At 46.6% G+C, this 12,952-nt stretch overlaps 1 protein-coding gene and 1 non-coding gene across 2 annotated transcripts; one reads left to right on the forward strand and one right to left on the reverse strand.

The window, feature by feature from the left end:
- Nucleotides 1-903: 903 nt before the first annotated feature.
- On the forward strand, nt 904-977 carry TRNAV-AAC. The gene has a single exon. It is a non-coding gene; the product is annotated as a tRNA-Val (tRNA).
- A 913-nt stretch (nt 978-1,890) lies between these two features.
- LOC124676484 (transcription factor bHLH153-like) lies at nt 1,891-3,138 on the reverse strand. The gene is made up of 5 exons (XM_047212532.1): nt 2,938-3,138; nt 2,777-2,842; nt 2,580-2,645; nt 2,438-2,491; nt 1,891-2,278 (listed from the first exon to the last, which is right to left on the reverse strand). Exons 1-5 carry the CDS (start codon nt 3,106-3,108, stop codon nt 2,153-2,155), a joined length of 483 nt encoding a protein of 160 aa, XP_047068488.1. The 5' UTR covers nt 3,109-3,138; the 3' UTR covers nt 1,891-2,152.
- Nucleotides 3,139-12,952: the final 9,814 nt, after the last annotated feature.

Here is a 12,952-nt window from a genome sequence, read left to right on the forward strand (position 1 = left end):
AAACACTTGAGGACCAGGAATCTATTTATATTGGCAACCCTGGCCTGTGCGGTCCTCCTCTCTCGCGGAAGTGTTCATCCCAAACCGAGACAACTCCAGAACACCATGAAGATGCAAGTGACGATGCGGTATCGTTTTTCCTCGGCACAGGTTTTGGATATGTGATGGGACTCTGGGTGGTCTTGTGCACCTTCTTATTCAAGAGGAAATGGAGAGTTCTGTGGTACGCGCTCTGGGACCGGTTGTATGACCAGGCTTTTGTGCAAGCGGCTGTTACCTGGACTTCCTTGAGATAAAATTATTGGGTAGAAGCTGCGGTCAGCAGCACTAATTCTTTGTTTGCTCTCATGTTATGCTCTGGAGATTTATCATGTATCAATCGATGTTCAAATGTATTGTACCAGAACTAGTCACAGATGTGAGATATGTATTCAAGGTGCATGCCATCGTCTGAGCTATGCATTGGTGTTTTGTATTCGTAACTTGTTGGTATGATGGCATACCAGTTTGATCAGTAATGCGCAATTCGAGGCTACCAGACCAACAACATCGAGCACCGGAGGAAGATGTTCATTGTGCTGGAACGAGTCAAGATGTGTATTCAAGGTGCACGCCATCGGCTGTAATTGGTATGATGTTTTCTGTATTGTACTGGAATTGGTATGACGTTTTCTGTATTGTACTGGAACCAGCAATGGTTCCTGGTTTGCTTTGGACGTGCAGTACTCTGAGTCTGTGTGGAGATCTAAGGATTTAGTACTGTCTATTGCCATCAACAGTAATAGTTTCTGGTGTGAGATCACTTCAGGTGAATCTCCGGTGCAGTTTATGTATTTGTTTTGTAAGCGACTCAGCAGAATTAATAAGCTATAAAATAATCGCAATACAAATCATGTCATCAGAGGTTTCGTGGTGTAGTTGGTTATCACGTCAGTCTAACACACTGAAGGTCTCCGGTTCGAACCCGGGCGAAGCCATAATTTTTTCCTCTTTTTTCCCAGACGCAAAGATGTAGCAGGTCCTTTTTTATGAAAACGAGCCGGTCACGGCCACCGCTTCCTGGCATCTCCGTATCATATGTACCGTGGATGCTATCGCTTCTGCAAATGCCAGCAGCCCAGTGCCATACCACTGCTGCCCCGGCCACTGGCTGAAGACATCATGCTCACCCTCACGTTTTTTTTTTGGAGGAACAGTTGCTGACCCTTCAATCTCGGCCCATAAACTCGCGAGTAGGGGGCACTGATTTCCGAGCGCGCAAAACTGGAATTAAGAAATCATTTTGCTTATATGTTGGAAGTATTTATACCCAAACTGGCCTGCACCAAATTCAGGAGTTTTCCGCATTCAGGATGCCATTGCTAGATTAAGAGCAGCCATTCTCCATGGACATTGTTATGCTTGTTTGCTGGGCTATCTAGACTAAAAGAAATGATTTCATTTTCTAGAGCATTCCACCTAGCATTTACAGATGCAGAAAGAAGTTTGAGATGACTTTGCTAGTTTGCAAGGCCAAGATGAAAAATGATGCTGGATTAGCAACTTGGGTGCAAGCTTTCATTTAACTTGGGAGTAGTGGCCTGAGTCTTGTATTAGCTAGTAGCTCTAACCCTATACTTTGATGGTTTATAAATAATAAAAAATACGCAGTATGGAAACCTACTGTATATATATAACTTAAAAATTGTTTGGTATTCGGCTCGGTTTGGTCATTCTATCCGTGCTATTTGGGTATTTGGTAGATTCAGAAACCAACCGACCGCCGACACAGGGCATGTAGGTAGGCTACCAGAAGTCCAGAACGCTGTGCAGGTTCTCAGTTTTCCGCGCACCGACGGAGATGCAGAGGACTGCGCACCTGGATTCAAGGCCCAGCATTCGCCGAGAGACTGGCATCGAACTGCTGATTTTAATTAGTCAGCGACAGCAACAGGTCGCTACCATGTTAAACCACAGAGTTTACACAGACACACACAGGTCGATCGATCGATCGTTCGGCGGTGCGTCGTTTCGCTATATACTTAGGATTACACATTACTACTGGCGCCAGGACAGGGTACGTTCAGGATCAGAGAAACGATTTGGTGCTGCCGTCGTCGTCCAGGCTCTATTCTTGGCCGGTCTGCGAAGATAGAAGCGCGCTAGCTTGGGTTTATCTGCGCCTGGTGGTGTTGGCCGGCGCCCAGAGGTCGGCGCCGTTGCTCTGGGTCAGCTGCAGCGTCTCTTCCACCGGCACCAGGCAGAGCCCGCGGTTCCGCAGGCTGTAGTGGTCTGGGTCCTGCATCAAGCATCGCAAATCGATTACACGACGCGTTCACTGAGTGCAGAAGAATTGGGGTATGCACTTGCAGTTTATACTTCTCTCAGAGTATGCAATGTTCATATTTTTTTCAGTAGATTTTCGGAATAGTGTGAAACAATGAGCTACTGATCTCACCTCAGGCTCGGCGCCGGGCGCCGGCGGAGCGCGCATGTACGGAGAGCTAAGAACCTGCATCGCATTGCGATCAACAGAATAGAAGGATAAGCAAACGCAGGATCAAAATTGATGCGACGTGCCGCGAATGAGGATAACTAACCTCCAGCTGCTGGTGCAAGAACTTGATGTAGCCTGACGCCTCCTGAAGAACAGAAGCAGTGTCCGTCTGCCAAACGTGCCAAAGAGGGTTAGGAACACAATTTCGCAGAGCTGAAAATGCTCAATCTTTCATCTCGAATGATCTGCTACTCTGCAGAGACGAGAAGTGAGAAAGACATTGCAGAGCCAAACAAGCACCTTCCCGAAAGGCGACACCAGCTGCTGCAGCGCCGCCACTCTCTCGCCGACCTTGTCCTTCTTCTCCTGCTCAGTCAGCCATAGCAAAATCACTTCAGCACGGTACACCATCCAACTCACAGGCAAAGAGCTCGATGCGCAAGCTTAACAGTGAAGAATACCTTTGGCGATATGGGACCGCCGCCGCCCCTCGGGCTCGCGTTCCTCGGCTTCTTCGACCCCATGCCCACGAACTCCTCCGAGCCGCTGCTGGTGGCGACGGCCTGCTTCCCACTGAAGTAGCTGTCGGTGTGGTTCCTTTTGCTGTGGTTGGCCACTTCGGTCATCATCATCTTCCTCTTCTCCTGCGACCACTGCTCACAATCCCCTTGCCCTTTTTTCCCTGCTGAAAACCAGGAGAGTTGATGTGTGAGCTAGCTAGCTAGCTAGCAAGCATTCGGCCCCGAGTAAAAGGCGACTTTTACAGCTGTGGTCGTCGGTTCAGAAGTCGGTTTCATGGAAAATCACTCTCGCCTCTTCTATTCAAATCAGAAGGCTGGTCTCAGACAAACAAACATATGGAGTGGTTTTATGAGCTTCTACTCAACTGCTACGGATGTACCAATAATGGAACGGTTGTGACAAGACACAGTCAAAGGTATCATGAGCACCAAGAACACTTATTTTTTTCCGGCCGAAAGCCAGAAATTTTCTGTTTCTGGCCTTCTGAGGAAGTATTATTATATCCAAAAACTGACAAGAAAAATGGAATCTGTTGATTAGTAGCTGCCTCCAGATTGCTCTCTTGTTCTTTGGCTGAAATGTTTTCTCTCCCATGCAGCCGCGTGCAAAATCTTTCGTCAATTGACAACTTTGTCTGTTCCCAGTGCTGCCAGTTGGGCCTTATCCGAAGGTTCTTCTTTGTGAGATAGAATAATAGTTAGACGCCATCGTATTGAGTTTGAGTCATAGAGGGTAGGACAAAGATCTATACATTGCAGAGAAAACAATGGTACCTTGCTTCCAGTTGAGCTAAGAAATGGTACGTACAGTCTACATAGCAGATTGGGTCAAAGCAAATTTATAATCTACTGTAACCCTTATCTATGAGCATTCGAAACGTGTTGGTTACAAACACTTGCAGGGGCATCACGAGCCTTTTTTGGTTTCAACGGTACATGTCATTAAAGCCCAGGAAACCAAGGGCGACGATATGGAACCTGAGCTCTAGGAAACATACTTCCTCCGATCTAAACTAATTAACTCAATTTTATCTAAATACGAATGTATGTAGATACATTTATTGACTAGATACATGTATATCTAGACAAAGTTAAGTCAATTCATATGAATCGAAGGGAGTATTTAAAAATTCAGAATTATTTTATAGATACATACAACTGTTTTCTATGAATTTTTAATTTTAAATAATACTATGTAATTTACCTTAAACGTAAATCATAAAAATGTGGTTCTAAAAAGGAAAAAAATACTCGAATCTCACGTTCATGTTTGTCTTTTTGTGTAGGTCACATCTGGAAAGATAATTCTACCAAACTTAAATTGTACATGCCAGACATCTATGTGTACTCGCATAATCTTTTATAGAGTTTTTTGAAATGTAAAAAAATGAAATATTGACTTAAAAACAGTCCCATTGTAGCGAAGATTTTGCCGGGACCCACCTTATTAGAATAGTCGCAAGAAACAAGAAAGAGTTTCATCTATGACACAAAGAACTTGCGCAGATGGTCATCACCATTTGTAATTTCCAGCTTCCGAATAGGCCAGAAAAATCTTGCACGAAAGTAATATAAAATGTTTGGAGAATTGCCACAACCTGGCCTTCCCCTTTTCATGAACCGCTATACCGTCATATTTAAGAATCGTCACCGCATCTTCTCTAGAAATCCCAGTACACGATCCGTGTTTTGAATGATATACTATCTTGGTTTCAGGCCAAGATATAGCATTAGGAAGGCCATGGCCCAATGCTCATTCTTGTGTCTTGGGAAGTTTGGAAAGATAGAAATGCTAGGGTCTCCCGCAACCACGCTTCACCGACAACGACAATTATCATTAAGATCGAAGATGAGGCTACCTTGTGGATATAAACATGGCAAAATTTGTGTGTAATGCTTTACCGGGAGAGCTGTCCCTAGGTGAAGTCTTAGGCTTTTCTCCCTAGGCATTTGTTTGAAACATCTAAACTTGTTCTTAATTAATAAATAAAGATGGCAAATCTCTTGCCTTACTTCAAAAAAAAAAAAATAATGTCCAGCATGAAAAAAGATGCAAAGTTTCGGCAGCGTACCATCTTGGCTGACAAGTTTTAATGGTTGTACACGATCAATGCCGTCAACTGGCTGTAGTGGTTAATTTGTTCCCGGTGCACATTTTATGTGGTATACTCTACCTGGAAGCTGAAAAAATAAATTGGTAGGAGTACACACTAATGATGTATGCAATGAACTAGTACGACCAATCTCCACCGATCGTGTATACGGCACAGGCAAACCCGGTGTCCTTTGCGTGTGTATCGTCGCTTGTGATGATCAACAACTAGCTAGTACCACATAGGATGGGAGTACGCTTTGTCATCACATCCTGCACAGTTGCAGGGTCCCATCCTTTTCTGTTGGGAAGACAACAAGGCGCCAGCTATATCGTTCAGAGTGGTCGCTAGTGACATTGGCGTGCCCGATTTCTTCCATTTGTGAGCCGTTCCGGAGATTCTGTGTACAGGCCCATTGACTAAGTACAGGAGCAAAGGGCTTTGTTTGGATCCTGTCAAAGTTAACTCTAGTTGCTAGGCCGGCGCAGCTCTTTGCTAATCATTCCATTTGGAGAGGAGTCTGGCAACCCTAGTATATATACTGTCTATGCACCTGCGTTGAAATTTCTTCTACCGTACTAGCAGCTTTGTTTTGTTTCACTTTTTTGGTGGGAAAAGAAATTCCGGGTTTATGATATGCGTGGGTGACTTGACCTGACCTGGGTCTGCATGCATGCATGAACCATGGTGCAGATACTCTTTGCTCAAAAGAAAGAAAGAAAATGCATCGACTTGTACTTGTGGTACTATTGCACTCCAAAGCTTTCATTTTAGCTTGGCAAAAGTAAAAGAGCCAGGTAGGGTGTGGAGCGAAGCTAGGGAAAGGAGAAAGGACAAGACGCTTTGTCCCGTCGATGATGATGATGCGATGTTGGTAACAGAAACCATGATTGATGAGTTTGTCAACTACTCCACTCCGTAGCATGCATGCGCCGATCGCAGCAGGCGGTTTCCAAGCAAAGCCACTCATTTTTCCATAGTCCATACTACTCCATTCATCTCAAAAAGTTGCTTGACATTTATCTAAATTTGAATGTATCTAGACAGTAAATAGTATCTTAATACATCTAAATTTTAACAAATTTTAGATTTTCATGGGACGGAAGGATTACTAGGGATGCGAATTTTTGGTACATGGCTGCTATGCAATTCTAAAATTTATAGTAATTTTAAATATTGAGAAAAACGAATCCTCTTGAAAATAAAAGATGGTCAAGTTTTGTATTTGTATAAAAGAATTGGGTTTGAAATGATTTCCATATTATTCTAGGCAAAAAAAAATTTATGACGAACATATCGTGGATAGTATATGGACATGGGGCTTTTCGATTTGGTCTGTTTTACCCATGCATGATACAATGATAGTAGTTCTCTCGATTTTTTAATACAAGTATAATATTTGATCATCTTATTCAAAAAAAAAAATCGATCATCTTGGTTCCAAAAGGATTCAGATTTTTTTTTCTAATTATTGTTCGTTTTTATGTATGGGGGTGCTTGGCACCCATAAGAATGAATGTATTTTCCATACTACTGGACGCCAGCCCATCCATAGTACTCCTGGTACTGTTGGTAACAGTTCTTTTACCTGTACTACCGGTGTTACTGTCGGTAAGAGTACATTCAGTGTCAGTTAATTACTGCTCACCTAGTATTAATTTCCTTCACTTTAATTTAACGAGTCATAACCGAATACTCGACCGAGTAGCCTGGTGGCGACGCAATCGCAGGCTAATTAAGCAAGCAGCCGTGTGGTCAGGTGTGGTCGGGTCATGTCAGACTAATAAATCCGGTCGCCGACGTAGCTAGACATCCAGCCAGGATCCAGCTGTAGACGCGCGCGCGCCAACCCGAGCCTCGCCGTCGCTCGCGCGCGCGCGCGGCGCCTACTGACACGTACGTACGTACGATGCGTATACGCGTCTGTACCTGGCGCCATACGCACGCCACCTCCTCGTCGCCCTGCTCTCTCTTTCTCTACAAGCGCTTTCTCTCTCAAAAAGTAGGAAGAAGGCGAAGAAGACGGCCATGGCTTCCGGCCGTTCCGCCGATGCACGCGTCGCCATGGTCGGGTTTAAGCCAAAGACAGAAGGAGGGAAAGCGGTAACTATGGCTAGCCTAGCGTTCGATCGGTTTACTAGTTCTTGGAAGGAATTAGTACTAGTATTTGTAGATGAAATTGGCTAGAGCAGAGAAGAGTAGCTATGAAGCTATCCATCTGGAGTAAGTATAAGTAACTGCATGCATGGTGACTGCTGATGAGGGGGTCGGAAAAATACATGGATGGGAAGGGGCCTCTTACCGGTGAAACCTTGTGCAATAGAGGTGGTCTAGTAGCAGCAGAAGGTATCTTTCTCCGGCTTCGACGCTCGCTCCAATGGCAGAATCCCGGCGCCGCGGCAGCTGCGCGCCCGCGTCTCTCGCCTCCCTGATCCGGAGACGGAGGAGAGGCCGGAGCAGGTTGAAAGGAAGAGAAGGAGACGAAGGCTTATGGGAGGTTTAAGGATGTATCAGGGGCCGGGGACAGGCATTTGGGGATCAGGGAGGCCCTCCCCTGACCATCTATATATACACAGAGAGACACAGAGCTGGTGGTGGCCGCGTACGCTAGCTCGCTGCTTGAAGATAGATCGCTCTTTTTCTAAGACAAGGAAACGGGGCACTATCTATCTATCTGCTCTAGAACAGCGGCGCTCTACCTGTCCGAGCGCGACGACGCGAGAGAAATGGAGAAATGGTTAGCCGCACGTCGAGTACATACCAAAAATACACCGAGCATACGGGAAGAGGCCGCGGATGGGTGACGTGGAAATGTACGTATTGAGCGGCGGGAATTTGGTTGCGTACGCCTGCGTGCGCGTAGCCGTTTGCTGGGTCGCTCACTTTCCATGCCAGCTAATATCCAGAGCGGAGAGGAGAGGACAGGAGGTGACGCCATATGCGCAGCCCACAGGGATGGACGGCGACAAACGGCTCCGTCTACTTCCGCCGCCCGCCCGCCGGGCCTGGCTTTTTCCTTCGCTTGGCTCGCCGTGCGGTGCCGTGCGGCCGTGCGCGCGGCGCGGCGGGGAGCGGAGCGGAGGAGCGGTGGCGTGGGCGCGTCGCGCGCGCGACATTTGGGCGGGGCTGCATGCGCCGAAAGGGACCGGCGCCGATCGGCCTGACGATATTCGGCCGGGGTCGACATGTCTACGACGACTTGTCCACGTCCCTCCAGGCCAGGGGAAATACAGGGCTGGAGTACGCGATGCAATACAGCGATGTATGTACAGGGATGGTATGGCCGTGTCTGTCAGACATCATTACTGACACTGGCTGCAGGCGTACGTTGCGTGCCGCTCTCGACAAAGTTGCTGCGCCTTCGGGCGTGTCTCAGGGCAAACAAATTCAAGTGATGGGTTTCGGTCGAGTGGACAAGAGATGGTAAAACTCATATCCAAATTTCTCCTAGAGGCTTTTGCCCCGCCCAGTTTTCACGCGGAAGCATTCGCGCAATGCATCCGAAATGCAGCCGCCCACTGTCTCCAAATTAATTTAGGCTTCCGAAAAACGATCTGGGAGTTACCGTCGATTTCAACAAATTTAACCCTTTTTTGAAAGTTCAGCACGATTTGAACTATTTTGAAAAATATTCAAAATCTGATCTTTTTAGTAGCGCCTTTCTCCGGGGAGCTACCCTCTTCGCCGTAGCGCCAGCTGGCGCTGAACATGTGCCAGCGTGGCGAGGCTGGGCCCACAATTCGCAAGATCAACTCCATTCCTGGGGGCGCTACCCTTTTGAAGTTCAACTCCCTTCCGAGTGGAGCTACCCTTTTAAAGTTCAACTCCCCTCGCAGGGGCGCTACCCTTTGGAATATGTTAAGTCGCGTGGGCCGCCCCATCCCCTCCACCTACCACTTACCCCTCACACCCCGACCTGGAAGAAGCTAGGGCGCATCCCATCTCTCCCCCCTCTCAAATCCTTCCCCAAAATCGCCTAGATTTGAAGATTTCTTTGGTGGATTTTGGTCTTCATTCCTCCCTTAGGTACGTTCTTTCGATCCCACCAAATTTATTCGAAAATCTTGAGTCATTAGACCCAATTTTGAGTAGTATTGGTGAAACTCTAGATCATCACAAATTTCGAAATTCGTGTGGTCTTGTGGATTTTATTTTAGTTTGATAGTTTTATTATCCTCTAGATTGGCCTATTTTGCTAGTTAGAGTTATGGTGTGAGGTTGGAAAAAGCGCTAGGCGTAAGCGAGGCGATTGGCATTCGCATAGTGCCTAGGCAATGCTTAAGCGGCCTAAGCGGGGATAGTTTATACCATCAAGTGTGTATATTTGTTATTATATGTGAATAAACATCATTTTGAGCATATAAATGTGTAAATTTGCAATAACTACCTTTATAATAATGCTCATCTAGCTCGATCGTGAAGTATGACATGATTTTTTATAGTGGAAGATATTTTTTTGGTTACACTGCCTAGACTTCCGCTTATGTCATAGGCGAGGCGTTTGTCCATCGCCTAGGGCCTAAGCGTGCTTAAGCGGTGCCTAGGCGTCGCCTTGTCCAAGAGAGATTATGATTTGTTGTCAATATTGGCATGTATAGTTTGAGCTTGGTATTGTAGATCTAGATGAACTTGGAATTTGAAGATTATAATTGATATACTTATTGTTTATGCATTTGTTTTTTATAACTATTTGGTAGATGGCAAAACATTGTTGTAGGCATTCTATGTTCTCTTTTTGTCTTAGAAATTTTTGCTTATCTTAGTTTGGAATATCGTTCATAGTAACTTTAATATAAAATTGTTGTAGGTATGGTGTCGTCCGATCCGAAGGAGAACCCAAAGAAGTGGAAGCACACCGCTGTTGGCTGCCAAAACTCACCGGCGAGCGGCGGTCGACAACACGTAGAGCCGGGAGGCTCCCAAGACTCGCTGGTGGGCCTTGGTCCCTCGGGCGACGGCCCGCAGGTGCTCGGGCACACGTCCCGACGGTCGCAAGGGTGTGCCACCCGACCTATACCCGGTCGGGGAGGTGTTGGATCGCTTCGATTAGTTTCCTGCATGGTAGACACGTAAACATTAAACGAGCCTCGATCGGCTCTCAGGTTACCCTGTGAATCGGCTCCGGGAGCCGATTAACCCATGGTTCATAAAGGATATGCAATAACATGGGGTTTCTGCTTTATCAAAGCTAAGCTAAATCGATCTACGACAGTTTAGGGTTTTCACCGCATAACCGGAACATCCTACACGTAGTTGAGCCTGGCAGATACGAAAGATAACGGCAAACTAACCCAAAACGAGGCCTAAAAACCAACACGGAGTCAATTCCCGGAACATCCCTTCTTGGATCGGCAAACCGCACCTTACGCACTACAGGATCATTCAACCCGTTTGCAAGGCCTAACCATACGGATATCAAACTAATCCTTGACGAACAAGGACAACTATAACAGATCGAATCTACGAAACAAAGATAAAGCAGGATGTTGCCCTTACACCTAAAATAGGTGTAAGGACAGCTAGATATTCAAGGGCAGCACAGCTACGTAAATATATCTAGAAAGCATCGATGCAAGCCCTAAAACATATACGATAAACAGTATTGCTCGCCATCAAAAAGGCTTCAGTACGAGCAACACCAAACAACGAACAAACAAATACTGCCTAGATCGCAAGATGCGATCTAGGCAGCATGATGCTTACCCGGAAGAAACCCTCGAAACAAGGGGTGGCGATGCGCCTGGTTTGTGTTTGTTGTGAACGTGATCGTCCTCCTTTCTCAATAACCCTAGGTACATATTTATAGTCCGTGGACTTTCTATCTTTGGAAGTACACCTAACCGTGCACGAGCTAAACTCTATCTCTTAATTCTAAACTAAGATGCAATCTACTATAATGTACATATACACGGGCAATTTAGCCCAAATCCTCGTACAAGGCCGATTCAGAAACACATTACGTGTATATCCTTCAAGCCCATCTCCATCACGGCCCATCTCCTGATTTGGCCAAAATCCGGTGATAACACATGCCCCCCTGGTTTTGGAAATAATAATTCCAAAACCACTCTCTTTTTTTCTTCACCATGATTTGACATAACAGAGCAAAACTGCGTTGCAGAGCCAAACCGCTTCAGTGCCCTTCCATCATGATGCCTCGCCTTCTTAACTTCTCCGTATTGCACGATTTGACAGTTTTGGCAACGCATCCTCGAAACTGCCACAACATTGGACCGTTTTCATTATATCCCTTTATTTAAACTCGTCCAAGCAGTTTGCTTCTTCATCCCCCTGCTCCACAGTAGCCATCGGCAAACAAAAAACCCTTCTCAGCCGCCATGGATTCCTCCTCCTCCTCTGTCTCCTCAGGCCTGTCCTTCCAGTCCTCCTCCTCCTCCAGCGAGCTTGAGCCGGAGGTCAATTTGATGGCCATCTACGAGGCCCGCGCCCCAGAATACTGGGACGCGAGGGACTGGGACACCTCCGTCGAGTCGGAAGAAGACGAGCCCCTCACCGACGGGGAGGAAGACCTCTAGTTCCTCGTCGACGGGGAGCTGGAGGCAGCAAGCGACGACGACCTCTTCTCGTGGGAGGGGAATCTCTCCTCCGACGAGGAGGAAGAAGAGGTGGAGGGGGACTCCTCCTCCGAGGAGTATCCACCGGCCAAGCGCTTCCGCGCTGGGTCGGATGTCGACGACGACGACGACGAAGAGGAAGATGAAGCCCCTGTCGGCGGCTTCATCAGCAGCGACGAGGACCCCACCGGAAGCAGCGCCGAAGGTAGCTACGACAGCGACGACGAGGGCAGCAATGGCCCTTAGATTAGGGACTAGCAATAGGGCTAATAGTAGCACATTAGACCCTAGATCATCCTTTTGAGAGCAATCGGCTCTGATTGTAAAGCCTCTCTTTGAATTAATGAAAATTGTTCCCCAATTTGCTCTTTCAATTGTCCAATTTCAAATCTTCCGATGGTCAAAGCAGGTCAACGCACCAAGAACCGATAACGACGTATCGGTCTTTCACCATCAAACGCTCATAAGGCCAACCCGAAAACCGAATTAGACAAGTTTAAGCAGACATTTCCAAAATTCATATGATAACTTGATGTCTGCTCATAATATTTTGAACCTCTATAGTCGATGGCTGCGCATCAGCTGTTTTTATTCTAAAGTCGATGTCCGTGCATCGGCTGTTTCCCAAAAAAAAATTACTGGCCGATTTCATGAATCGACCCCCATATTTCACTGTCCCTCATCCCACATACTTGGGAAATACTTCTTGAGATGCTGACCATTGACAGCCACTGGGAATTTCACGCCATCCAGCTGCTCGAGCATGTATGCATTACCCTTTAAAACTTGGTCGACTCTGTACGGCCCGTGCCAATTTGGAGACCATTTGCCATATACTGCATCCTTAGTTCCCAATGGCAATACAGCTTCCCACACCAGATCACCAACGTGAAACTCCTTCGGTCTCACCTTCTTATTATATGCACGAGCTACCTTAGCTTTGTTCTCCTTAATCTTCTCAAGCGACCACAGCCTGAGCTCCGTCACATCCTCAATGCTATCGCTCATCAGGGCTGCATATTCTTCAGATGTTAAATCATTCTGAAACGCAACACGTCTCGATCCAGCTGTGATTTCCCAGGGTAGTACAGCTTCATGTCCATAGACCAGATGATATGGCGAGGTTTTGATCGCTCCATGACACGACATACGGTAAGCCCACAAAGCTTCTGACAATACCTCATGCCAACGTCTAGGAAACTCGTCGATCTTTCTCTTAATCAGCTTGATGAGGCTTTTGTTGGACGCTTCAGCCTGCCCATTCGCTTGAGCATAGTATGGAGATGA

The sequence above is a fragment of the Lolium rigidum genome, chromosome 7 (assembly GCF_022539505.1).
Source record: "Lolium rigidum isolate FL_2022 chromosome 7, APGP_CSIRO_Lrig_0.1, whole genome shotgun sequence".
Taxonomy (NCBI): domain Eukaryota; kingdom Viridiplantae; phylum Streptophyta; class Magnoliopsida; order Poales; family Poaceae; genus Lolium; species Lolium rigidum.

Coding starts and splice junctions, on each gene's coding strand:
- LOC124676484 (XM_047212532.1), bottom strand. CDS start 3,108: ATGATGATGACCGAAGTGGCCAACCACAGCAAAAGGAACCACACCGAC. Junction 2,843..2,937: donor GCGGTCCCATATCGCCAAAG/GTATTCTTCACT, acceptor CTGACTGAGCAG/GAGAAGAAGGACAAGGTCGG. Junction 2,646..2,776: donor TGGTGTCGCCTTTCGGGAAG/GTGCTTGTTTGG, acceptor CACGTTTGGCAG/ACGGACACTGCTTCTGTTCT.